Source organism: Trichosurus vulpecula, chromosome 5 (assembly GCF_011100635.1).
Source record: "Trichosurus vulpecula isolate mTriVul1 chromosome 5, mTriVul1.pri, whole genome shotgun sequence".
Taxonomy (NCBI): domain Eukaryota; kingdom Metazoa; phylum Chordata; class Mammalia; order Diprotodontia; family Phalangeridae; genus Trichosurus; species Trichosurus vulpecula.
Genome location: NC_050577.1, coordinates 128,456,533 through 128,484,216, shown reverse-complemented (window position 1 = coordinate 128,484,216; position 27,684 = coordinate 128,456,533). Strand labels below are relative to the sequence as shown.

Sequence of the window (27,684 nt, the reverse complement as noted above, 5' to 3'; positions counted from 1 at the left end):
TTAATAGTACTTTCTTTTGGACATAATACAAAGAAAGAGAAACAGACCTTGTTCCACTTTTCTTGGAGTTTATGATATGAGATAAGGCATCATGAATGTAAGCAACATCTCCTGAGATTCTGGCATGAAGACTTAGAAAGCCGTGTGACGGTGAAAAGAGCAATGGTATCAATTCCTTAACTGTAACGGTGGTGAGAGAACAACCGCAAACTTCCTTTGTTCTATTGGCATTACTTATTCTATCCTAAATAAATTCCGACCATGAGGGATTTTTCTTCATCCTCCTATTTCCTGATCATGTACTCATGTGCTCAACCGAATATAATTTTCAGTTCCATAGAGAACATCATATAACCATTCAAAAGTGGATTTTGTTGACCGTTACTCTTAAAATATTTTCTTTTTAAAATACTGGATTATGTGGCATTCCACAAAAGCATTGCATTTTTATTTTGTACTTTTTCTATGAGTTATTCTGATATTCTTTAATAACAGATTTGTATTTGTTCTATTTTCTCCTCAGCTTTTCCCATCAACTACTCCTGGAATTCAAGCTTTTATGCATGAATTTTATTATGTGGCAGATCCTATGGGAAAACATGGTTCAGTTCTGACCCAGCACTGGTCCCTCTTAAATTTATTCAAAGAACTACAGCTCATGAATAAAAAGACTCAGCTCTATTCTCTAGAATGGTAATATGTTTACACATTTGTGGAGAAGTTTTCATTCTTGGAATATGAGAGATATGTTGTTAGGCTAGATGCGTGTTAAGGGTATGTAATCAGAAACTCTTTAGACTAGAAAGGTTTGCTTTTAAATGGCCCTCACCCACAGTGGCAGGGGACAGGGGGGAAAGAAAGGAGAAGAAATGAGGAGGTTGTCCAAAAATGTTGCTCTGAAAATAACTCACTCCAAAATATGCAAAGCATAAGGACACCAGTGAGCTTCAAAAAGTGAGATAAAAATATGATGACAAGTTGCAAATCATTCCTATGTAAGAGCCAATAAGCCCTGATTCCCCTATAAGGCAATGTTCAGAATGAAATTTTTTCAAAGTGGTGTCATTCTGATGTACATCTGAGGTGGGGGGAACATCAAAGAGGCTATGAAAAAATAAGACATGTGTCAAGATTTTCATGAGCTATCAACTACCTATCAGACTGGAAGAATAATTGGAGTTGTTTAGTTGGTTTGTGAACACAGGATGACAGAATGAAATATTTGTGCTCTAACATTCTATGATCTATAATTTTTCCAACTTCTCTACTTGTGTAGGGTATCTTAGCACAGCCAAAGCTATTGGAGTAAGGAAAACGGGTTCAAATCCTATCTCTGACAATTATCTAGGTAATTCTTAGTACAGTGTCTGGCACATAGGAGGCACAACATTTATTGAATTAAATGTGACCGTAGGCAAGACACTTAATTTTAAAGTGCTATGTAAATGGCTTATATAATAATAATAATAATAATAATGGCTTGCCATTATTATTATGGAGAAACATCAGGGCAGTTTGTTATCCCTCTGCTTTCAAATCAGGATTACACTTCAACCCTCTCAGAGAAATGAAAATCTATCCTCTTAAGAAAGGACTTCTTGAGAAGATAGAACCTCTCAGGAGTCCTTCAGGTCTCCTTTTCCCCTAATTATCCTCAATATCAGGAAATCTTTCTTTGTTTAAATCTAACTTCCTGTGGTCTACCTCTTTCAGGAGAGATGGAGAATAATTGACCAGACTTTTTCCTATAATAATCTAAGTCTTTACATGCTTATTAAAACTTCCCTCGAGAATAATTTAGAAGTCACTTTAAACTGTCATGATTTTAAGAAACAAATACTATTCTTCCCTTAAATTAGCGTATCTGGTCAAAGGTAGAAGGTTTGGGGATTTGAAAACTAAGTTTTAAAATGTTATTCCCCAGCATTGTCATATATTAAATTTAGCTGACATCCACGTAATCAGTGATCGTGCCATATGACAGCTAATAATAAAGAATATTTATTATAGCACTTTAAGATTTGTGAAGTGTTTTACACATAGTGTCTCATTTGATGTTTACCAAAAACTCTTTGAAGTGCTATCTTTATCCCTGTTTTACAGAGAAAGAACCTGAAAGAGGGTGAGTTGTGTAGGGTCAGATAAGTATCTGAGTTAGGATTTGAATTCAGGTCCTCTCCACTCCACGTCCAATGCTCTATGCGCTGCAGCTTTTTAAAGTATTTTATTTCATAACGTATATTAAGATACATTGAGGTCTCCTTTTTTGGTGAGTTTTCTCACCAGCCAGCTTTTCCCAATTTCTCAAGTTTCAGCAAGCTATGATATAAGGATTATACTCTATTTCTAGGAGGGAGTTAATAATAACTAGGGCTCAATTCTTCCTTTTAATCTATTCAGTGACAATTTTAACTTCAGAGAGTATTAATTTTTTTTTCTTTTGTAGGAAACACAAGAACAGTTTGAGAGATTCACCTGTGAAACAAGCAAATCATAGGTAAGGATGTCTTTTATCGAACAATGCATATTTAAGTATCTCAACCTTGATCAAGTTGATACCTTGAAAGCATCAAGGAGGGATTCTTAGATAGCATTATTTTAACACTGGGGTTCACCAATGCCCACAACTCTGCAATTTTTCCACGTGGAGTTCTGCCCCAGAAAAGGTAAAAAAAAACCTACCCCCAGAAAAGTTGAGCGTTTTATAAAATTACACTACCTAGATTCTACAATCACTTTGTTCTTCACCCCAATAGCTAAAGACTCAACTGCTTATATCACCATGATAGGAATAGAGAGGGGGAGATCTCATTTAACAAGAAACAGATGCCAATTATGGGCTAAGCACAGAAGTTAAGAGCTTTAAATTAATAGAAGTTAGCATCTAAACAGACCAAATACAAACTTTGAAACTAGTACTTCCGAGCTCTATGTTTTAGGAATGAAGAACAGGTTGTTACTGTTGAGTCCTTTCAGTCATGTCCAACATTTCATTACCTCATTTGGGGTTTTCTTGGCGAAGATACTACAGTTGTTTGCCACTTCTTTCTCCAGCTCATTTTACAGATGAGGAAACTGAGACAACAAGGTTAAGTGACTTGCCCACGGTCAGCAAGTAAGTGTCTGAGGCCAGATCTGAACTCAGGTCTTCTTGACTCCAGGCCCAGCAGTCTATCCCCTGTACTACTTAGCTGCACATAAAATACCCAGAAAAGGGGTAAACCAGAATAGCAGTATATATAGTGGAATATATACTAATTCTTATGTCTAAGGACCTGTGTTCAATCCCAAGCTCTCTTTCTTATTATCTTATCTTATTATCTGTGTGTTCTTGGACAAATCACTTAACCTCTTTAGGCCTCAGTTTCTCTACTATAATTCCAGGGGTTGGATTTCTGGAATCATCCTCCAACTCTAGTTCTCTGATCCTATATGAAACATAAATTTTAAATTGCGGATAATTTATGTTTTACAAAGACTTAACTAACACCTTTAAAAACAAACCCTACACCCCTACACAGTACATTAAAATGTAATTTCATTGATAAAAATCCAGTTTACACTCAGTTTTTCTGCAGCATATTTCCCAAGAGTAAACCTGTAGAATTTTCTCAGTATAGATTTGGATAAAATGCGAGTTAATTTTGACCTGGAAATAGGCAGCTGCCACTTGTCATAATTACCTCAGTATGCTACGTTAGACCTTTATAACAATCATAGGATTTACATATGAGTCATCATCAAGCTTTTTAGACTCAGTTGTACAGTCATCAGTAGGTAGTAAAATATGTCCACACCAAGCATTCCATTCTAAGTGAATATAATTTCTCCTCAAATTATGCAGTAACTTTGCAGAATAAAACATTAAGACACAGTATAGTGAAAAGACCAAAGACTCTGGTGTAAGAAGACCTGGATTTGAATTCTAGCCCCACCACTTACTCCCTGTGTGACCTTACATAAAATGTGGGGTTAGACTCAGTAACCTCAAAGGTTCTTTCCAGCTCTAAAGCTGTAATCTCCCAATCCAGTAGTGCTTTTTCTCACTGTGTGCTCTTGGGTCTAAAGAGAAGGCCATCCTTTTGCTTTCCTTCTGAACTCTCTGCTTAGTTATATGTAGCATGCTCTGGGGCCAGTGCATGAAGAGTTTCCTTCAACCACTTTAAGAGTCATCCAGAAGAGCTTGCTATTGAAAGTAGACTTGGCAGACTAGTCAAATTTGGGACTGTGGCAGAAATTAGATACGGTTAATATGTTTATTTTTCTCTTTACCTCATTTCATTTTAAAAATGGTGTGGTCCCCAAGAATACCTGCTGTTAGCCTCTTAGAGTGATTAAAAAGAATGACAAAAGCTTCCCTCAGATAAACTGTACTGAACCTTTATAATTCCTTTATAAGATGGAAGGAGTGAACTTTCTGCTACTAACTGTGGTAATTGATATTGGGGAGACCTTTCATGGGATTAGGCTGCTAAAGTCAACAGACCCAAATTAGTTCTCTTATTACTTCCTCAGTGACCCAGTGAAAATTAGAATCAAGAACAACTTGCTGCCTATGGACATTACAGAATATTTAACTGATGCTGTACAGAGGGAGTTTTGAAATTAGGCTACAATTTTATTGAATATATGTACACATCTTCCCATAGCTACATGCCTGTGGGCTACTAAAACTAACATTGCCTAGAGGGCAACAAATGAATTTTAGCCCTATGACTTAATAACTGCTAATTGGCTCCATCACCTCTGTGGCTTCAACCACAAACATTTTTGGGCATTTTTTTGGCAGGGCAATTGGGGTTAAGTGACTTGCCCAAAGTCACACAGCTAGTAAATGTGTCAAGTGTCTGAGGTCAGATTCGAACTCAGGTCCTCCTGACTCCAGGTCTGGTGCTCTACTCATGGCACCACCTAGCTGCCCCCAACCACAAACATTTTAATGAGAACTTGTCCATAAGCGGATATTTCTTGGATAGACAGTATAAGAGGCCAACAAATTGGGAGAGAACTAGACATGAGGATGAGAGAGAATCGTATTGCCTTTTGTAAATTATAGTGTTCTTTAATGATGCCAAAAGTCCCCCCAAAACAAAGATTTATCTTTTTAATGACAATATCTTAGTAGTTTTGGATAACTTATCACTATAAGTCACAGAACACAAGGAATTAAAAGTATCACAAAGGGCAAGGTCAAGACATGTTTTATGTAAGCAGATTTAAACATGTAACAGAATCTTGAGGAAGAACTGATGCAAAGAATTAATCAAAGAAATATATGTGCAAAGAACATGGACTAGTTAAATGGTTAGTGAGATACAAGAGATGGACAGCCCTAATGCTCCATGATGTGTTTACAATGTCAGGAGAAACCCTCCAGCATAGAGTGGAAGCCTTGTGGACTTAGGGGAGGATATGGCAGAGTTGCATAGGATAAGCAGGCATTGATGGGTTATGATTGGCATCACTAGAGGCAATATGGATGCGATCCCTATGGATGTGATCACAGATCCATTTGAGTAGTTAAGTAAATAACTTTACATATTATGTTAGAGGGGGACCTTTTAGGATGGTCTGTGAATTTTGAATACGAATCATGATTTTAAGGTAGAAGAGCAAGTTAATGAGCTCTCATTCCTTATAAAAGAATGAACAATATTTATATCTTTGTTACATATTTTGCCCAAATCCAAGGTTTTAGGAGCAATTTGATCCTGTATTTAGGAATTCAACAGAAAAAGAGGCAAAAACACCACGCGTTGTACATCATCCAGGATCCTTAATCAGTTCTCAAATATGAGTCCTTGGTCAGTAATTGACAGCATGTTAGCTATTTATCCTTTACAACTACACATCTATTATTTTGATTATATGTCTGTTCTTCTCAAACTATGTTTGATAGCTTATTTCATCCAACTATATAACTTGTTATGTGAGGCTTGCTGCTTCCAAAGTTTGTAAATTTTCCCAAGTGCTTGAGTGAATGGATTCTTCTGGGTCCTTGTTAACAATGCTAAAATCATCCACACATGCAAAAAGATAGGGAATGTTAGATGTCTGTGGTTTTTTTTAAAAAATGATTTTGTTCACTTTGTTGATCAAGAATATATTTGGCATTGCATTCACAGGAGTCTGTTTCCAGATAACATTAAGTCAAGAATTCCCATGGATGCAGGTGAAAATATCATAGGTAAGGAGAAAACAGAACTATTTCATTAGGAAAATAACTACTATTCCATGTATTCAGGGCTGGAAGGAAACTAGAGTGAGAAATCAAATTGACCCTTTGATACTGTGTCAATCATCATTTCCTCCTAAATGTGTATCCTCTCTAGAGTTTTGTAACCTTGCTCTCTCCTGGTTCTCTGCCTACCTAACTGTTCCTTCTCAGTCTCCTTTAGTGGATCTTTATCTGGGTCATGTCCACTAACTCTGGGTGTATCCCAAAGTTCTATGCTGGGCCTTTTATTTTCTCTTTCTCTCACTTATTGATCTTATCAGTATCCAGGGATTCAATTACCATCTTTGTGCTGATGATTCCTAGATCTTTTTATCTAGCCCTGGTCTCTCCTGAACCCCAGTCTTCTATTCCCTTTTGGACATCTCAAATTGTATACCACATAAGCATCTCAAATTCAACATCTCCAAAAACAGAACTCAGTGTCTTTCCCCCAAAACTTTCCTTTCTTACCAACTTTCCTATTATTGTCTAGGATACCATTATTCTCCCTGATATCCAGGCTTTTCAGCCAGGATGGTGTCATCCTCTGTTTCACTCACATTCACTCATCATATCCATTCTTTTGTTAAATCATATCACTTCTATCTTCACCAGATCTCTTCTATATGTCACCTTCTTTCCAGTCACATAGCCACCACCCTTATATAGCCCTCATCCTCTCTAACCCGGACTCTTGGAATAATCTGGTTGGTTCCTCTGCCTGAAGTATCTCCCCATCCTCATCTATCCTCCATTTAGCCACCAAATTGTTTTTCAGGTCTGACCATATCATTATCCTCCTAAGTGAACTCATTTGGTTCCCTATTACCTCTAGGATCAACCGTTCATAAGCTGCCCCCTTCCTACATTTCCAGTCTTCTTACACCTTCTTCCCTACACACACTCTATAATCCAGCTGCACTGACTGCCCTCTTGTTGTTCCTAACATATAACACTCTTTCTCCTGACTACATGACTGAAAAGTTCTTCCTCCTCACCTCTACCTTCTAACTTTCCTGCCTTCTGTCAAGACTCACTGTAAATCCTGCCATCTACAGAGGGCCTTTCTTAGTCTCCTCCACTCCCAGTATCTTCCCTTTCTAATTAAATTCTAGTTACCCTCTACATATCTTCCAAGCACATAGTTATTTGCACGTTGTCTCTCTCATTAAAATGTGATATCTTTGCAGGCAGAAAGCAAATTTTTGCCTCTTTTGTATTTCTAGCACTTAGCCTGGCCTGGCACCTAGTAGTAAAAGCTTGATAAATACTTATTAACTAACTGATCAAGGAAAATGAGTCAATAGTTCTAATTAGAAACTGTAGATATACTAATACTTTGCTCCTCCTTTATATTTGCTCTTTGTATAGTTTTCACAGAATCCTAGGATTGTAGTTTTAAAGCTTTGGATTTCAGAGGTCATACTTTTTGTGAGTTAGCTATAAGTAGATTTTTTGTTGCATACGAGGGACAGAGGTAATATTTGGCAAATGTCAGTGGAGCCAGAACACACTTTGAAGGCTAATGGAATTTCTGTATTTCTAATGATTATAGAAGCTATAGATCACTGGTTTTTTTTTGTTCTTTGAATATGTTATGGACTACTTTAGCAATCTGGTGAGCCTATGAAGCTTTCTCAAAATAATGTTTTCAGACAGTTGAAGGAAATGCCAAATTTCAGTTAGAGACTGGTGAAAATAAAGATATATATTTTTTTCTTATCCAATTTCAAGGACCCCCTAAAATCTATTAATGGATCCCTTGCCCATAGATACCAGATTACGAATAATGGTACCTAGCATTGATATAACACTTTGAAATTTGCAAAGCACTTCACATATGTTATCTTATTTGATCCTTTCAATAACGTTGTGAGATAGGTGCTATTATTAATCCCTCATTTTGTAGATGAGGAAACTGAGGCAAGTTGAGAGACTTGACCAGTATTACACAGATAGAAAGTGTCTGAGACAATATTTAAACTAAGGCTTTCGTGATTCAATTTTTTTTACTTTAAATCATTATTTATTTATTTGTATTTTTAGTTTTCAGCATTAATTTTCACAAGAGTTTGAATTACAAATTTTCTCCCCATTTCTACCCTCCCCCCCACTCCAAGATGGCATATATTCTGATTGCCGCATTCCCCAGTCAACCCTCCTTTCTGTCACCCCACATCCCCCCCATCCCCTTTTCCCTTACTTTCTTGTAGGGCAAGATAGATTTTTATGCCCCATTGCCTGTATATCTTACTTCCTAGTTGCATGCAAAAACTTTTTTTGAACATCTGCTCTTAAAACTTTGAGTTCCAAATTCTCTCCCTTCTTCCCTCCCCACCGACCCTCCCTAAGAAGGCAAGCAATTCAACATAGGCCACATGTGTATCATTATGCAAAACCCTTCCACAATACTCATGTTGTGAAAGACTAACTATGTTTTGCTCCTTCCTATCCTATCCTCCTTTACTGAGTTTTCTCCCTTGATCCTGTCCCTTTTCAAAAGTGTTTGCTTTTGATTACCTCCCTCCCTTCTATTGTCCCCCCTTTTTTATCTCCTTCCTCCTTCTTTCCTGTGGGGTAAGACACCCAATTGAGTGTATATGTTATTCCTTCCTCAGGTCAAATCCAATGAGAGCAACAGTCACTCATTCCCCCTTACCTGCCCTCTCTTCCCTCCCAACAGAACTGCTTTTTCTTGCTACTTTTATGTGAGATAATTTACCCCACTCTATCTCTCCCTTTCTCCCTCTCTCAGTATATTCCTCTTTCATCCCTTAATTTGATTTTTTTTAGATATCATCCCTTCATATTCAACTCACCCTGTGCCCTCTGTCTATATATATATATATACACACATACACCTACACATATACTTACATATACACATACATACATATATATATGTATGTATATATATACATACATATATATGCATATACCTTTCAGTTACTCTAATGCTGAGGTCTCATGAATCATACACATCGTCTTTCCATGTAGGAATGTAAACAAAACAGTTCAACTTTAGTAAGTCCCTTATAATTTCTCTTTCTTGTTTACCTTTTCATGCTTCTCTTGATTCTTGTATTTGAAAATCAGATTTTCTATTCAGCTCTGCTCTTTTCACTGAGAAAGCTTGAAAGTCCTCTACTTTATTGAAAATCCATATTTTACCTTGGAGCATGATACTCAGTTTTGCTGCGCAGGTGATTCTTGGTTTTAATCCTAGCTCCATTGACCTCATGAATATCATATTCCAAGTCCTTCGATCCTTTAATGTAGAAGCTGCTAGATCTTGTATTATTCTGATTGTGTTTCCACAATATTCAAATTGTTTCTTTCTGGCTGCTCGCAGTATTTTCTCCTTGACCTGGGAGCTCTGGAATTTGGCCACAATATTCCTAGGAGTTTTCTTTTGGGGATCTTTTTCAGGAGGCAATCGGTGGATTCTTTCAATTTCTATTTTGCCCTCTGGCTCTAGAATATCAGGGTAGTTCTCCTTGATAATTTCTTGAAAGATGATATCTAGGCTCTTTTTTTGATCCTGGCTTTCAGGTAGTCCAATAATTTTAAAATTATCTCTCCTGGATCTATTTTCCAGGTCAGTGGTTTTTCCAATGAGATATTTCACACTGTCTTCCATTTATTCATTCCTTTGGTTCTGTATTATAATATCTTGATTTCTCATGAAGTCACTAGCTTCTACTTGCTCCAGTCTATTTTTAGGGTAGTGTTTTCTTTAGTGGTCTTTTGGACCTCCTTTTCCATTTGGCTAATTCTGCCTTTCAAGGCATTCTTCTCCTCATTGGCTTTTTGGAGCTCTTTTGCCATTTGAGTTAATCTATTTTTTAAGGTGTTATTTTCTTCAGTATTTTTTGGATCTCCTTTAGCAAGTCATTGACTTGTTTTTCATGGTTTCTTGTATCATTCTCATTTCTCATCCCAATTTTTCCTCTACTTCTCTAACTTGCTTTTACAAGTCGTTTTTGAGCTGTTCCATGGCCTGAGACCAGTACATGTTTTTCTTGGAGGCTTTTGATGTAGGCTCTTTGACTTTGTTGACTTCTTCTGGCTGTATGTTTTGGTCTTCTTTGTCACCAAAGAAAGATTCCAAAGTCTTAGTCTGAATTTGAGTCCATTTTTGCCGCCTGGCCATGTTCCCAGCCAACTACTTGACCCTTGAGTTTTTCATCAGGGTATGACTGCATGTAGAGTACAGAGTAATTTGTCCCAAGCTTGAGGGGTTGTGCTGTTGTTTTCAGAGCTATTTCTACACATCAAGCTCTGCCACACCAGCACTCCTCCTCCCCCAAGAACCACCAACCCAGACTGGACTCAGATCTTAAGCAGCCTCTACACTCCTGCTCTGATCTTCCACTTAATTCCTCCCACCAGGTGAGCCTGGGGCTGAAAGCAACTGCAGCTGTAGTTCTGTCCTCAGAGCTGCACCACCTCTGCTGTCCCAGGGGCGGTGGCTGAACTGCAAACTCCTTTCACTCTGTCTCCTCAGCTTTTCCCACTAACCTCCTCTGTTGTCTTTGGTATTTGTGGGCTGAGAAGTCTGGTAACTGTCACAGCTCACTGATTCAGGATGCTAGGGCCTGTTCTGCCCAGCTCCCAGTCTGGTTGGTCTGGGTGCAGCCCATGCTGATCTCTGCTGTGCTCAGCTCCCAGCTCTGTGGGATAGACCTTACCCAGCAACTATCCAGGCTGTCCTGGGCTGGAGCCCTACTTCCCTCTGCTATTTCGTGGGTTCTGCCACCCTAGAATTTGTTCAGAGCCATTTTTATAGGTTTTTGGAGGGTCCTGGTGGGGGAGCTCATGCAAGTCCCTGCTTTCCAGCCTCCATCTTGGCACCACCCCAGCCTTCCTGATTCAAAGTCCCACACTCTATCCACTATACCACATAGCTACCGATAAGTTAACATCCTTCCTGTAGTCATAGAATCACTGATCTAGAATAATCTGACAAGAAGTTTCAGACAATTGAATATCTAAATTGGTCAAGTTATTTGATTTACTCTTTTCCTCAGTACTTTCCTGTCTAACCAAAATAACTTTGGGTATTTGAATGAGATATACATTCATTCTTTTTAAACTTCTGATTTTCCTTAGAAGTTCTTAGATATTTAAAGTAGTTTTTTAAAAAAAAGAATTGAAATTTCTTTTTAAATTTTAAATCTTCGTGTACTTGAGATTGTTGGATTTGCACTATTTTCCTTCTACCAAGCAATTTTTAATAAAAATTTATACTTTTTTCCCTTTAGTGCCACATTTAATGAATGAGACCAAAGAGATGCACTGCAGTAATGGTAAGTTGCTACTGATTTTTTTTTCCTTATCAGAATCATTAAGTGAAACCTAATATAGATTTGAATAAATTTTGAGTCTATTCATCATTCTTTAGTTTATGGGAATATTTGAGCTTTTAATTAATTTTCAGAAAATTCTATACCAAGGTAGAGAGATAGCATGGTGTCATTCCCAGAATCAGGAAGCTGTGAGTTCACTGACACATCCTGGCTGTCAGACTCTAGGCTTGCCATCACAACAACTTCAGTGCCCTAGGCAACTCTCTAAGACTCTAAGTTGCAGAAGAGTTGCTTATCTGCAAGGGTAGAGGGTGTTTCCTCACTGGAAATTTTCTATACTAATGAAATCATAGATCTGGTCCAAAACCAAACAATAAAACAACCCAACCCATATTATGTATGGAACACTGGGCTAGATTCTGAGGAAGATAGTATGTTTAGTTAGGACATAGTCCCTGTACTCATGGAGCTTATGTTAGTAGGAAAATGTAACACATACATAAATGACTGTAGCCTGTGTCCTAGAACTGAGACTCAGGATTTATCAAGACTGGGTTCAATATTAGGGGTTTCTTACCAGTCATACATTTTGGCAGATGCTCCTACTCAGGGCTGCCCCTAGAAACACAAATATTTTGCTCATATCTAGGTCTGTACAAAAAAAGGTGGTTCCCTTAGTTTCCATGCAAACACTCGGGTTAAAATAACATTGTACGTAGGGCAAATTTTATTTAACACGACCAAAGTGGAAGACTTGCATCTTGAACCTATTAATAGTCAACACCTCCCCTTCCCTCTTTGGTGAATTTCACCTTCCAAAGGACTCATACAGTACTCCAAACTTATTGTGCTAGCATGACACTGAATGCTGCATCTCCTTCAAGAGGAAAGTTCTCAAAGTTTCCAGAGAATTGTTGCAAGACCCTCTCTCTTGAGCACCAGCTCAATAACAGATCAGCATAGGCTTCTAGGTTTATACTTTTATAAACTTCAGTTCAAGGTTTCCCCACAATGGGAAAGCACTCAATCAGAGTGCACATAACTCATAATATCAGGCAAGATTCAAGTCCACACCATGACTTGGTCTTTGCTGTTACTTGGTTGAAACTTACAGCTTAATCCAGGAACTGTTTGACACTCTAATGTGGTCTATATCTGTTGTCACATCTGGGACCATGTGGTTGCCTGGAGGTGTCTACAATGACCACCACCACCACCAGTTCTCCTTTGGAGAACTAAGTTCAAGTCTCCATTTATACAGGGCTTCTCCTTTCTGAGTATCTCTCAGCTCTGGTCCTCTCTGCATGTCTCTTACTTTTTTAAAAGCCAAATATGAAAGTAACTCAGATGTTAACTTCAACAAGATGATGTTAAATGGGTAATAATATCCATTAAAATCACTTAATGGATGGGGTATTATTTGCCCTGAGGAAAATTAATACCTTGCCAAAAATAAAATCAATCCCAGAACAAACTCATCTACTTTGACCCTGGTGATTAATAATGAGTTCAACTTGACAATGAGTTAACGTTTTCAACAAAACCTTGTATCTTGTTAAGAAGATGTAAGAGGGATTCAGTAGAGCCTTCCCAGATTTCTCTAGGATATATGCTCTGCATAACTGTAATACAAAACAGTTTATGTGGAATGCATAAGAAAAGTCTAAGCAAAATGCTGTGGGTGCTTTGAGAGGGAAGAAAGACATATCTTCTCCAACTAAGAGATTAAGGAAGGCTATAAGCAGGAGATGATTCCCGCCCCCCCCCCACCAGGGGGTGTTGCTTTTTCCATCCTCAAGCTGTGTGTGTACTTATCTGTTTTGTGATGTATTCCTTCAGTAGAATATAAGCTCCTTCAGGGCAGAGATTGTTTTTTTTTTTTTTTAATTTTTGTGTGTGTATATTCCTAGCTCCTTTAATAGTGTCTTGCACATAGTTTGGACTGAATAAGTACTTGTTCATTAGGATTTGATCAATGATATTTGAGCTCATTCTTAAAGTATTTATAAGGGGAGGGCATTCCAAGTATAGATAATGGCAAAGGCACACAGATGGAAAAGCATAGAGTATGCACAAAAAATCAATTGCACCTCTAATTTGACTAGAGCTTCAGGTATATGGGGGAAATTGTCAGATATGAAATAAATCTGGAAAACTGGGTTGTGTCGAACCATGGAACACCTTGAAGACAGTGAATGGTTTTAAATAGAGGAATGGCATGATCAGACGTGTGCACAAGGAAATTTATTCTGGCAGCAATGTAAGATATAGATTGAAAGAAGAAGAAAGAGGAAGTGGGAAGATCTGCCTGGAAAAAATAGTCCAGGAAGAATGCAGTAATGACCTGAACTCTTTTGGCAATAGAAATAGAAAGGAGGGAACAGGTGTGAGAGATATTTTGGAAGTAGAGCCAGAAGGATTTGGCAACTGATTAGATGTGGGAGGTGAGGAAGAATGAAGAATCCAAGATAAGGCAAAGCTTTCAACCATAGATGTTTGATAGTGCAATTGACAGAAATAGGGAAATCAAAAGGAGGGAGAGGTTTTGAGTAAAAAAGAAGTTCACTCTTGGCCACATTAAATTTGAGGGGTTAGTTAAGCATACAGGCAGATTTATCTAGTAAGCAGCTGGAGATATGAGTCTTGAGATATGTACATTTCAGCATAAAGGTCATCTGCATAGAGTAGTTGATAGAGTAGTTGAAACCATGGGAGTAGAAGAGATTGGCAAGGGAGAATTTAAACAGAGAAGATAAGAGCAGGGATCATAGAAATGAAGAACCTCTTTTAGTACAGAGATGAAGACAAAACAGGAATACTGCAGGGGTGGGAAAAGAGCACATGTGACTTCTGGAACTGGAGTATTGTTTTATATACATGGAACTAGTGCATTTAAATGGCAGGCATAATAGAATTCTTGGTGGGGAATGTGAAACCAGTCTCTTAAAATTGGGCTAATACAGAACCATAAAAGAGAGAAAAGAGACAGACACAGAGATGGAGAAAGCAAAGTCAAGGACAGTGAGATTGTGGTTGTTCAGTTGTGTCCAATTCTTCCTGACCCCATGGACCATAGCACACCAATACTAACCATGGGGTTTTCCTGGCAAAGATAATGGAGTAGTTTGCCATTTCCTTCTCCAGTGGATTAAGGCAAACAGAGGTTAAGTGACTTGCCCAGGGTCATACAGCTAGTAAGTATCTGAGGCCATATTTGAACTCAGGTCTTCCGGACTCCAGGCCCAGTGCTGTCAACTGAGCCACCTAGCTGCCTCCTAGTAAGATAGTAGGTGCTTAATAAATGTTTGTTGACTTGAGATACAGATAATGAGAGTGAGATAGAGAGAGACAGAAACAGAGAAAGAACCCTTGGTACAATGAAGTCAATGTGGATGGGGTGGAGGAGGGGAGCCAGGGCTTAACCTATAGACTTTTACTTCAAGGAGTCTGATAATAAAAAAAGAGAGGAGAGTATTGCTTAAGGGGATAGAAGGATTTAAGGAAGCCTTTTCTATGGTTTAGGAGACAGGAACCCATTGTAGACAAAAGAGAGAAAGCTAGCAGGGGAGATATGTAAAAAAAGAGAAGGAAGGGAAGGAATTAACAAAAGAAGGAAGGAATGTAGGAAGGAAGAGAAACAAAGAAAGAAAAGGAAAGAGAAATATAGGCGATAGACAAGTGTGTCATATTGCTATGTAGTGTCCTAAGTGATCGATATACAAGTACAAATAAGCCATTCTAACTGAGGAAAACAACATGAAAAATGGTACTGGGAAGTGGGAGGAGGAGGAACTTGTGGATGCATGGTGAGGGGACAGTAGGGGACTACAGTGGAGGCCTAGGCCCCAGCAAATTGGTCAAAAGCTCACTTATCAGAGCTGAGAGAACCAAGGGTAAAATCTAAGGTTCTGGTTGAGGGAGAATGATGATGATGGCTGGATCATGAAAGGATGACCCAGAAATGGCATGGACTAGCAGTGGTTCACAAGATTCAAGCCTCCTGTCTTTCCCTGGAATATCTTTAATTTTTCAACTTCAGGGAGATCCTCTGGGAAAGATCTTCTTCCTTCATAATGGAGCAGGATGCTGAGGAATTTTCTTGCTCTAGAAGGAAAAATTAATATTATTCTTTTTATTTTTGTGAGAAAAGCACCAGTCTAAACAACTGAATTCAGGAACTCTTGATCTCTTGGGAATGTTGAAACTCACATGGAAAGTCCATTTTCAGGAACTCTAATCTCTGAAAAGTGCTCAGAAAAGGAAACAGAAAAGTAGAGGATGGTAACCAGAAACTGGGGTCTAGGAACTTCCTCTTCAGGCTTCCCATGTGTGTGTCTTAAAGTTACTGTTACTGCTCCTGGGAGGTATGGGATAAGAGAGAAATCTTTCTTTACCCCTCCTCAATCCCAGCTGTTCTCTGGTCTAGAAGTCTGAGAGGGAGAAAGCAGGAAAAGAAGGGATTAAAAATGTGCTGAGTGTTAGGAGTGATTGGAGACCCAGCAGCTTAAGAAAAATATTAGAGGTTTGGACCATCCCGGGGGAGTGAACTGGAGAATCTATTATTGATGAAATGTTCGTCAAGCCTCATGGCTTCAGCTGAGGTTATAAATCATAAATTTATGGTAGATGAAATTAACATTCCTTTTTCCAATTCTGGTCAGCAGCATGGGAATAGAAGCAGAGAATTTTATAACAGAGATTATCCAGGTTTGAAGATTAGCTGTGTTGGGAATGTCAATAGGTCAAAAGGCAAGGAATAGCTAGTGAATCATTGAAATGACAGCAACCAAGACAGAGAGGGAAAAAACAGCCAAAGTTGGAGGGTAAGACTTGGAAAATCAGGAGAGGTTGAGTGACTGCAGCTGATGATGATTAAAAACAGTAGGTTTAGTCTGTGTGAACAAATGCTAGAAGTGGAGGGATAAGGAGCTTTGTTCAGACAATGAAATTTCGGACAGCCTGATCTTAGAATCTAAGGTATGTCCATGTTAGTGAGAGACTTGGATGTGAAATTCAGAAGTTGTTGTGATTAAAGAAACTGTGATGTCAGGTTATTAGATCATCAGTGTGAATACTCCACTCTACAAGATGAAAGCTGGTGGAGTGGAGAAGAAGACACACTTTTTTCATTCTATTATTTATCAACCACTAGGTCAACCTATAGTAGCTTTTTATGGTCAAGTTCTTTTTTTTTATTGCTTGCTCATTTTTTCCAGCCTGTTTCTTGACTTTGAACTTTACGTTAAAGCTGTGCTCTTCTCACCTGGAGGTGGGGAGTCACTGTGCCAAGCTTCAGACTCTTTTTCATGCTGCTGTTTTCAGAGCTAGTTTTGAAAGTCTGCAAGTTTTTAGAGTTTCCATGGTGGTGCAATCCTGGGAGAGGTGTGGTCACTGTTCTCCTGGTCTGCCCTCTGGTCTTTACCCAGGAAGGGCTCCTGTTGTACTGCCACTCCTCATCTCCCTGGAACCACAACCAAGGCCCCTGCTTTCTTGTGACCAACTATAAGCACTTCTCTCTACACTGGAACTGTTATCCAGAACTGTGTATGGGTAATAGAAGAGCCAATCAGCACCAGTGCACCCAGTGCCAGCAAAAGATCCCCTATAATCTTTTTCTTACCAGTTGTCTGACCCTCTTACCATCTCTGGGCTGAGAGCTCCTGAAGCTGTGACTGCTTCCAGGCCACCTTCCAAGGCCTGCCACTTAATACTGTTGCCACCCTCCCAGTCAGTGCCCACCCTGGTGTCACAGATCTCTCCTGTGCACCTCTTAAGTTGTCTTAGAAAAATGTCTCACCCTGACCTTTTGTTGTCTCTTCTACTTCAAAATTTGATTGAGGTGTTATTTTAAAGCTGTTTCTAGGGGAATGATGGGAGAGTTCAGCTGGATTGCTGCTTCTAATTTGCCATCTTGGCTCAATTCCCCCACTCTCTGGGAATTTATTCATAAAGTTGCTATGTAGGTGTTATTTGAAGGGGGAAGTAATGAAAAAAAAAGATTACTTTTGACTTAGAAAGATATATGAAACAAACTTTTCATGATAGATATGTAGCTGAGACATAGTATAAATAGCACTGGACAAGAAGTCAAGAAACATGAGTTCAAATCTTGACTCTTTCACTAATTAATTTTGTGACCTTGGACAAATCACATAATCTCTATGGACCTTAATTTCCTCATTTGTAAAAAGAAGAGGTTAGATTAGATTTGTGGTGTCAAATTCAAATTGAAACAATCCCTGCTGCCTCATATTGACTTAGAAAACTACAACTTAACATTAGTTGTATTATATTTTTATTTATTTTGTTAAACATTTCCCAATTATATTTCAACCTGATTCAAGCTTCACTCAGGAGTTTTGCTGGCCATTTGAGACAAGTTTGACTTTTTCCTCGATGTTCTCTAAGGATATATAATTTTAGTTTGATATTAAGTCTATTTGAACATCAATAAAACCCATCCAATGTTCATTCATGGTGTTCTTATATGTCATGTCCTATCAAGATGGAAAAGTTCCAAATATGTATTCAATATACTATATGCCTGTCATCTAAGGGTCAGGGTAGCTAGATTTCAAGAGACTTGTAAGTGTGTTAGCCACACAGAGATGAATTATTAGCAATTCTCAAAGCCCATTCCACTGACTTATAGAGGAACTGCTCATTTTAGCAGTGGAATAGTGCCAATACTCACATAAACATGAATTGTTGAAGTAGTGAAGAATTTAGGTGTAGGACAATCTGGTAACTCCTACATTGAAGACAAATATTCTCGGGCCATGATGGAATTAGCATTTTCTTGTAAAAATTAATCAGATGTATTCCACTTTTAAATGTAGCATTTTGAAATCGACTAATACATATTTTAGATAATTTTTCAACCCTCACTTTCAGTCATTAGAAAACCATGCTAATCTTTTTTATATACTTTATAGATTGTTAATAGCATCATCATTTTAATACAATACCATGTGATACCATGTGATAATGACTTATAATCAAAATGGCCTATTTATGAACTCAAATATTCTGATAAATTAATTGTAACTTATGTATTAATTAAAATTAAACACTGTAATAATAAATATGTTGTCTATCTGACTGAATTGTTGTGAGAATGTGCTATTATCAATCCAAGCTGTTCTTTAAAACTTTGCTGAAGGTATCGTCATCTTGTATGCAGATATATATTAGTTCCAAAATACAACATTGTGAAGAGAGACATCAGTCATTCTTTCAGCATTTTGGCTTGAATGTTTTCCAAATGTGAGTTGTTACCTTTGTTTTTTACTAGAAATGAGTAAGACAGCTGAATGAAATACTTTCACATTTTCTTATAAATGAAAACCTTTCCAAAGTCAGAGTATCTAGTTCTCCCTGGGTCATAAGAATTAATCTTTCTCTTTTGTATGTGTCAAATTGTTAGATAAAAATATTTGGAGGTAATGTCGCAGAATAGGTGGATTAGTTTTAAGAGAGTAGTATATCCCATTTTATGTGAGTCATAATCATTCCTCAAGAGGGAAATATAACTCCTGATTTAAAAGAAATCCATTACAAGCAGACAGAAACAGTCATTGCCTCCCACGTAGTCTTGCCAAATAAGTTCTTCAGTCTGTTCTCACCCTACTTTAGGCTGGTCCTCCACAGATTTCCTGTGCTAATCAGGGCTGCTTCAAGTCAAGACTTGAATGGGAATGTGGCCAAAGAAACACCAGGTGTTCTGAGAGGTAGCATCAGTGAGTCAGTTGAGTAGGATGTCAGGTCTAACTCAAGAAGCTGGCGGGACTCTAAGGCATAGTGCTCACACTAGAGGTGCAACCTTTGCAATAAAATGAACACAAATACACACGTAAAATCAGACTTAATAGAATGACTATCCATTTCACTCCATGAGTGGCTTGGGTTTAGTGGGTAGATAATGTACCCCACTGAGAACTTACACAATTAAAAAATATATAAAATGTAAAATGCAAAGATCTTTAGTGTTTTTTCAAAATATGTGCTTATATATACTACTAAATTACAAAATATCTGAAATGCATTTTATAAGCATTTATACATTTTATATGAGTAAATTGCCATCCTCCTTCTTGGCTAAATACTAATTATCATAAGTATGCAATATATTCCCTATAGTATTTGCTAGGAAAAGGAATCTTTTCCAAATTCTCTTTTCTCTATCTAGACCTTCGGTATAGGTGATAAAATATTTTGTCTTATTATTAGTGTGCCCTTCTGTTTGTCAAAGTAAGCAATACTCAACCACTCTGAGACTTTGCGGAGGTCACAGTGTCCTCTGGAAGCATGGCTTTGAATTTGAAAACAATATATTTTTATAGCACTTAATAAAAATAATTATGATAATTAATAGTGATAATGGTGATGGATGACATTTATGTAATGCCTTAACCTTCCCAAAGCTCTTGACATATTATAACATTTAATCTTCCTTTCAATCCTGTGAGACAAATGTTACAGGTATTATTATTTCTATTTTATAGATGAAGAACCTGGGACTTTAACAGGTTAGACACAAGGTTACATAGCTAGTAAGCACCTGAAACACGATACACACTCCTGCCTCTCCACAGCAAGCCCAGTATTTATAGTCTCATACATGTTAGCTATTTAATAAATAGTTGTTGATGAAATTAATTCTTAATTAGTGGAATGAATTTAGAGTAATGTTCTTTTGTAGCATTGGTTCCAGTAGCGTAGCACCCACCCTTATTCCTTCAAGTTTCAAAATAGCAATTGCATGAAGTGATATATCCAAACTACAGTCTGGCTGTGTCTACAGTTAGTATACTTGAACTGAACAATCTAATCTATTAAATCAGTCCAACCGGTTGGTTGAATTGACCACTTATTTGACGGAAATTTTACGAGTTTTTTCCATCACTTTTACCTTAGTTTTCTTATGGAACAAAATTACCTTACATCTCATCCTGGATTTGCCTTAATTTTTTGTTTTTGCATTATGTTGTACCTATGCAGTTTTTAATTTTTCAGATTTAGGAAAGCACCAAAATATATAGATGGACTGAAGTTACTGTGCATCATGTTATAATAGATAGGAGGAAGGACTTGGCAGTGGAGTCAGGAAGATCCAGATTCATTTCCTTACTCTGGCTTTCTCCAGCCGTGTGGCCCTGGTCAGTCACTTCGTCTCTGAGTAGCCCTAGGCAAGTCTCTTGTATTATAAATAGCAGATAAGTTGGAGATTAGCATTAGTGGAAAGAGTTTCCACAGTAGGAGTTCCCCCACATGGTTGAAATCACAGGCCCAGATCCCAAACAAAACCTGTGAGCAATAGAAGTTGTACTGAAATTCAATTCTCAGAAAAGATCTATGTAGAAGGTGTGTCTTCTTGTATAGCTGTCACTCCAGCTTTGTAGCTGTTGGTAGGGAGAACATTCTCTTTGCTGCTGTTACCTCCAGTAGTATTTTGTTACTATCACTGTCTTCATGGCTAAGTATGCAGGGCAATCCCTATAGATGTGTTGGAATGAGGAACTTCTTAAATCCAGAGTTGGAATTTACAGTGACATATAAATGGAGTACCTAGATAACTAGTGGAGGTGATAGGATAACACCTTTTTTTCTTCCTCTTCTTTTCCTTCTCCTCCTTCTCTTCCTCCTCCTTCTCCTTCTCCTCCTCTTCTTTCTTTCCCTCCTCCTCTTCCTCACTCTTCAGGAAGGTGCTCTCTGTCCTTGGTCACCTATTTGTAGAACAGGAGTGTGTGTCATGGATCCTTTTAACAATCCAGTAATGTTTATGGAACCTTTTTCAGAATATTTTATAATGCTTAAAATGAAATACATAGGATTACAAAGAAAACCAATTATATTGAAATAGTTACCCCCCCAAAAAAAATAAAACAAGCTCATGGACCTTGGAGGCCCTTGGAACTGAGCTGTTACCACATAGAGACCACATGAGAAAAAGTCATACCAAAAGTTCCTTTGGTATATGATTCAGTGCAAAGAGATGGAGGGTTTGGAGTCCTAAAATCTAGGTTCAGATGCTAACTCTTCCACTTACTGTCTGTGTAACTTTGGGCAAGTCAGTTCTTTACCCGCAAAATGAGGGATCTGGATAAGAGATGACCTCTAAGTTTGAGAGCTTGTGAACTTTAACCCCAATCTTTGAGGTTTGTATGAGGAACTGTCAGCTTGCTTCAAACAATGACAATCAATTGCCGGCGACCTACCCCCAAATCAGTGCCAATCTAATGTCCTAAAATGACAAGTCCCAGTAGTAAAATTATGACAAGAGTGACCAAGAGCCTTCTTAAAAACATTTTTACAGATGACAGTGCACAGTATGGTTTTTTTTGACCATTTTAAAGAGGCAAACACAAAACATTCAATAAAAAGAAACTGATGAAAACAGAAGGAGTAATTGGTGAGCAGTTATGGACATTTTATGTGTTAAAGTTGAATTGAGTGTAAATATTTCAAAAGCAAATAATTGATTTTCTTGATATTCATCATTGTTTATAAGTACTTTTAAATGACTGCAATTATAATGACAACCCTTGGCCCAAGAAAAGAGATAAGAAAAATATACCTCCTTCACTTCTTTGCAGAGGTGAGGGTCTATGGGTATGAGAAGCTGCATGTACCATCTGACTCAGTTGATATGTTTGTGTGATGAAGGAAAGCACTCCAGGTGTGGGGGACAGCCTGTGCAAAAACAGAGATGTGAGAGATGAAATACTATGCATGGAAACAGCAAGTGAACTAGATTGGCTAAACATAGAGTGTGTGAGGGGAATGTTTTATGAATATATCTGTCAAGATAGGCTAGGGCTAGATTATGCAGGCTTTAGATGACAAGCAGAAGATATGGAGAGAGGATTTGATATGCAAGCAAGCCAGCAAGCAACAAGCATTTATTCAGTGTTTACTGTGTGCTGGGCGCTGAGGAAAGAAGGGCGAAACACCCAAAACAGTCCCTTGCTCTCAAAAAGAGACAACATATAAATGAGCACATACATGATCCATGCAGAAGAGAAAAAGGTAAAAGGCTCTAGTACCTGGGGAGACTGAAAAGGCCTCCTGCAAAAGGTAGCCTTTGAGCTGAGTCTTGAAAGAAGCCAGACATAAGAGGTATAAGTGCAGAGGAAGAGTGTTCCAGGCACTAGGGACGGTCAATGCAAAAGCATAGTCAAGTAGGGGGAACAGCAAGTAGTCTAGCATTGCTGGATGATAGAAAGGAGTAAAGGGTGAGATTAATAATAACAGCAACAAAAATTTCTATAGCACCTACTATGTGCTGGACACTGTACATAAGCACTTTATAAAAATCTGTGACTGAAAAGGCAGGAAAGTACCAGGTTGTGAAGAGCCTTAAATGCCAAGGGACTTTATATTTGATCCTGAAGGTAGGAAGGAGACACTGGAGTTTATTGAGCAGTGGCTTGCTGCTACTGTAGCTGTGTAAGACCAACAACACCAGCACACAGAAGTGCTGCCAGCACAGATTCTTTGATCTGCTTTTCTAAGGAAAGCAACCTTAAGGGGTTAACAATCTCACTTTAATCAAACATACATATATCATTCACTTAGTTCAGGGGGAAAAGCCAGCACCCTGAACTTCAGAGCAAATACAAACAGAAAATATCAACAAATCAAATAACACAAACCAGTAGACAGGCTTCTAGCTTTCTGCCCAACATCTCAGTACATAGTTACCAGGAAGCAACATCTAGGTTTTCAAGCTGAGGGGCTCCTTAACAACAGCTACCCAGAGTCTTGTCTGGTCAAATCACACAACACTCTTCCAGTGAGTGAGAGCCCAAAACAAAATGCTAACCTCTGAGTTTATATACCCTGTATGGGGTCAAAGGGCATCACAACCTTGTGACTCAAATCTATGTGAACTAAGTTTTCTTGTTTTTTAAGCAGGTCATGAAAGACTCCTGATTTAATCAAAGAAACAAAGGCCAGACTCATCAAAGGCACTTGATTACTTCAGTGCTCCAAAAGAGAAAACAGTAAAAAAAAAAAAAAGTCCCAACTTAATTACCAATACAGGGTGGTTTGGTAAGATCCATACTTAAGGAAAATCGCTACCTGAGGGTTGAGGCTGTTGGATTCTCTGACTTAGGGAGTTCTAAGTGGCAGAAAGTCAATGAGTGTCCACACTAAGTCCAGCACTAATATGGAGAGACCTAGAAGAAGAGAGGTTTTCCAAAGTAGTGGTGAACAGGCCAAGGTCAGAAAGACAGAGCTGGTTAAAGCTTCTCTACCAATCAGCATTGAGCCTGTGAGTGACCACCGCCCTTCCAGTCTGGCAAAATAGGAAGACTCAGGGTTAAAAAAACAAACAAACAAACAAAAACATTTTTGTAGCTACATGGAGAATGGATTGGAGTGGAGAAAGAGCTGGCAGGTAAACCAATTAGAGAGCTCATATAGGAGTCCAAACAAGAAAAAATGAAGGCCTGAATTACACTGGTAGCTCGGGGCGGGGCAGTATTTCTCCATGGCAAAAATGAGAAGATTTGGTAACTGATTGGATATTTGGGGTAAGTGAGAGTAAACAGTGAAGGAGAGACCAAAGTTGCAAATATGGGAGACAGAGAAGATGGTGGTCCTTTTAAAAGAAATAGGAAAGCTGGAAAGAGGGGAGAGTGTTTTGAACATGTTGAATTGATATGCACATTTGTACTTTTTGTGTTTGTTTGGAGGTATATACTTGGCATGTACCCTTCTAAGTCCTGTACCTGCCCATCCCCTTATCTTTATCAGCTGATATACCAGTTAAATGGCAACATTAGCATGCCATCCTTTCTCCTCCCACACACTTGTCGCTCATTTACAATACAGTTGCTCAGTGTATGCTATAAATGTCTTGTGGATTTTATTAACCCACTGGAGAGAGGATTTCCTATTTATATTTTCAAAGGCTCAGATGTGAACAGCATCCCTCCAACAAAAGTTGGCAAATTTTACAAACAAAAATTGACAAATTTGAAATGCCTTGAAGATACAAAAAATATCAAAGGTCACTCAAATTGCAAAAAATAAACCATTCTGTATGGTATTTTGAAATGTTAGTCACTCACTTTTTTTTTCTTTTTGGAACAGATAAAGACACAATATCTTATATCAAGCAGATCTTTACAAATCCACATTTGGACCTGAATCCAGAATTTAACCCAAAGATCAGAGACTACTACTCTGAAGTCCCATTTGATGTCATAACAGTAACAATTGGAGCAGAGACTTTTAATTGCCAGTGCAAAGTACATCTGGATGAAAAGGCAGGGCCAAGGTATGGGAGCAAAAATGTACAAGTATTGAATGGTTTCTGAGTGATGGGAAACTACTCATAGATGTTTAACTCAGACTTTCAGCTTTAGTTTCATGAAATATTGAAGATCTGAGAAGCAGGATCAACTGGGGAAATGACTAGAGTGTGAAATCATTCCTCTGTCCACATTAAAGGAATACATCCACCTTTATTGATTATACTTCATTTATCTACTCTGTCCCTGTAACTTTGGAGAGGCAGTATGGGGTAGTAAACAAAGTGCTGGGTTTGGAGTCAGGAAGACCTGGTCCCAGATCCCACCCAGGCACTTGCTTGGTTCCCTTGGACACTTGGACCCTGGTTCCATTACCTGTATAATGAGTGCTGGACCTCAAAGTTCCCTTCCAGTTCTATAACACCATGAACTAAGATCACCTAGAACTTCAGTTTTCATTTTGGAAAACTACATAGGTATATTGGGCTTAGAAGATCTTGATATAGGTAATAAGAGAATCTTTTAAGGACAAATTTTGCTTAAGGCAAAGGTTCTTTTAAGGCAGCATCCTCAAATGTTTTGGTCTCAGGACCCCTTTTATACTCTTAAACATTTTTGAGGACCCACTTACACTCTTAAAAATTATCCAGAATCTCAAGGAGCTTTTGTTTATTTGGATTATACCTATCAATATTTACCATAATAGAAATTAAAATCAATAAAATGTTAAAACATCTTTTCATTCATTTAAATAACAATAATAAACCCATTGTATATTAACATGAATAACATATTTTGTCAAAATGACTATATTTTAATATCATTTGAAAATAACATACTAATAGTAAATTACTGTGTTAGTAAATAACATGTTTAAAACAAAAATCATTTGGCAAGAAGGATGGTATTGCTTTACATATTTTTGCAAATCTCTTTAATGCCTGGCTTAATGGAAGACAGCTGGTTTCTCATATCTTTTTCTGCATTCAATCTGTTGCAATTTGTTGCTTTGGTTGAAGTATATGAAAAAAATCTGGCCTCACAAAATTATGTAGTTGGAAAAGGGTGGAGTATTTTAATTGGCAAGGAATGTTTTAGTATTATTATGAAAATTGTTTTGACCTCATGGACCTCCTGAAAGAGACTGGAACCTCTAAGCCAAGAGCCAGACTTCAAGAACCACTGGTTTAATGGTTAATTAACATTTCTGAGTACTGGTATCTGTCCATGCAGCTCAAGTCAACAAGCATTAATTAAGTACTTACTATCTGTTAGGCGTGTGCTAGGGGTTGGAGATACAAGACAAATCAATGAAACAGTCTCTGTCCTCCCGCAGCTACTTGCAGATATTTAGGAGGCTACACTGTGGGGCTGCATGTAGAATTTTTTGCCTATAATTTACTGACTGGGAGGACAGGTTTTCTAAGTCATTGGTATGTTTTTCCCCTTTATCAACTATTTCAATAGGTGCTAGAGTTTCTGGATATAATTGTGAAATTCAGTCAAATCCCACCAAATGGATAATGATTGTAATATAGGTTTTTCACACTATCTGGAAAGAAATATATCACATGCATTTCTTTGGTCCTGAATTTAACCTGAGGATCAATTAATATGACATAGAAATTCCATTTCAAGTAGAAATAGTGAAAATTATTATAATATATGCCCTTTCATATAATGATAAATAATAGCTAACAATTATATTGAAGTTTAAGGCTTGCAAAGTTATAATATATCATATATATGTCATATACATATATCCTAATTTAATCATCACAGCAACCCTATGAGGCAGGTACTGTTATTATACCCATTTTTTAGTTGAGTTACTGAGGCTGAAGGCAGTTAAATGCCTTACTTAGGATCACACAACTGAGGTAGAATTTGAGCTTAAGTCTACACTAATTCCAAGGCCAGTATGCTGTTCACTTTACTACTTTACTGTCTCATATGCTCATGAGGCGTGTGATTTGACCTGCAGTATAAACCATGGCATAGTCAGGATTTCTCTTTATTTTTTATTTTACATTTCTTTTAAAATTATATACCCTTCATAACTCAAAACTCATCTGCTTGCTGAGGATATAGGAAAGTTAGCAACAAAACGTATTGATTGATTTTTTAAAAAGTCAGATGGCAATATCTCTTATTTTTTCTTTCTCTTTTTTCAGTTTTGCAAATTATCCTCTGGGATTAGGAATGAACAAAATCCTAATTCTTGTGGTAGATGAATCTCAAGCAAATGGTGAAGTCCTCAGCAATTACAGACTCACGGTTTACCGAGAAGACCGCCCAAGTCTACCCTTGTTCAATGACTACGTGGCATGTGGCTTTGTGCAGGTACATTTTAAAATTTCCATTTGGTTTATCTGAGTGTGTTCTGTGTGCCCACGAAAAATGTTTAATAAGGATGGGTAATGGCATTTTGAGTGAATTTAAGAGCAAATTGTAGTTGGACCAAATGGTATAAGAGTTCCTAATTTTGTATGCAGGACATGTTACAATGGCCATTCATTTTTATTGTTTCAATGATGCTCATCATAGGTATTATACTTATCACAAAGAATTTTAGAAGAAACAATGGCATGAGTTTGAGAACTTGAACTAGTGAGGAAGTTGGCATTGCCTTAACATTTCTGTTAAATCTTGCTGGTTGTCTTGGATTATTCACGTTTGGCTGCATATAGTAAGGGAAAATATGAAGTGCTCAGTAGGGATACAGTAATGGAGAGAAAGTCCTAGTGAGATTTGAATAAATAGGTTTATAAGTAGGTTGACATCTTACTTATCTTCTCTTGCCCTTCAGTATTGCTAAGAAACTTCAGTTACTTCTCCCATTTATCTACTCTCACTCATGTTTTTTTTGCAACTAGTGTCATTTTGGAAGAGGATT

The 27,684-nt window shown here is 37.8% G+C and overlaps 1 protein-coding gene across 2 annotated transcripts in view; it reads left to right on the top strand.

Moving 5' to 3' along the window:
- The window catches only part of CPED1 (cadherin like and PC-esterase domain containing 1), a 417,833-nt gene that overhangs the window by 198,362 nt on the left and 191,787 nt on the right, over positions 1-27,684 (top strand). For both annotated transcript variants that reach the window (XR_005010444.1, XM_036758868.1), the window contains exons 12-17: positions 524-693; positions 2,447-2,497; positions 6,126-6,187; positions 11,482-11,526; positions 24,628-24,814; positions 26,963-27,131. Coding sequence is in view for 1 of the 2 variants with exons in the window: in XM_036758868.1 (XP_036614763.1) it covers positions 524-693; positions 2,447-2,497; positions 6,126-6,187; positions 11,482-11,526; positions 24,628-24,814; positions 26,963-27,131 (684 nt within the window). In the remaining variant the exon portion in view is untranslated. The remainder of the gene's footprint in view (positions 1-523; positions 694-2,446; positions 2,498-6,125; positions 6,188-11,481; positions 11,527-24,627; positions 24,815-26,962; positions 27,132-27,684) is intronic.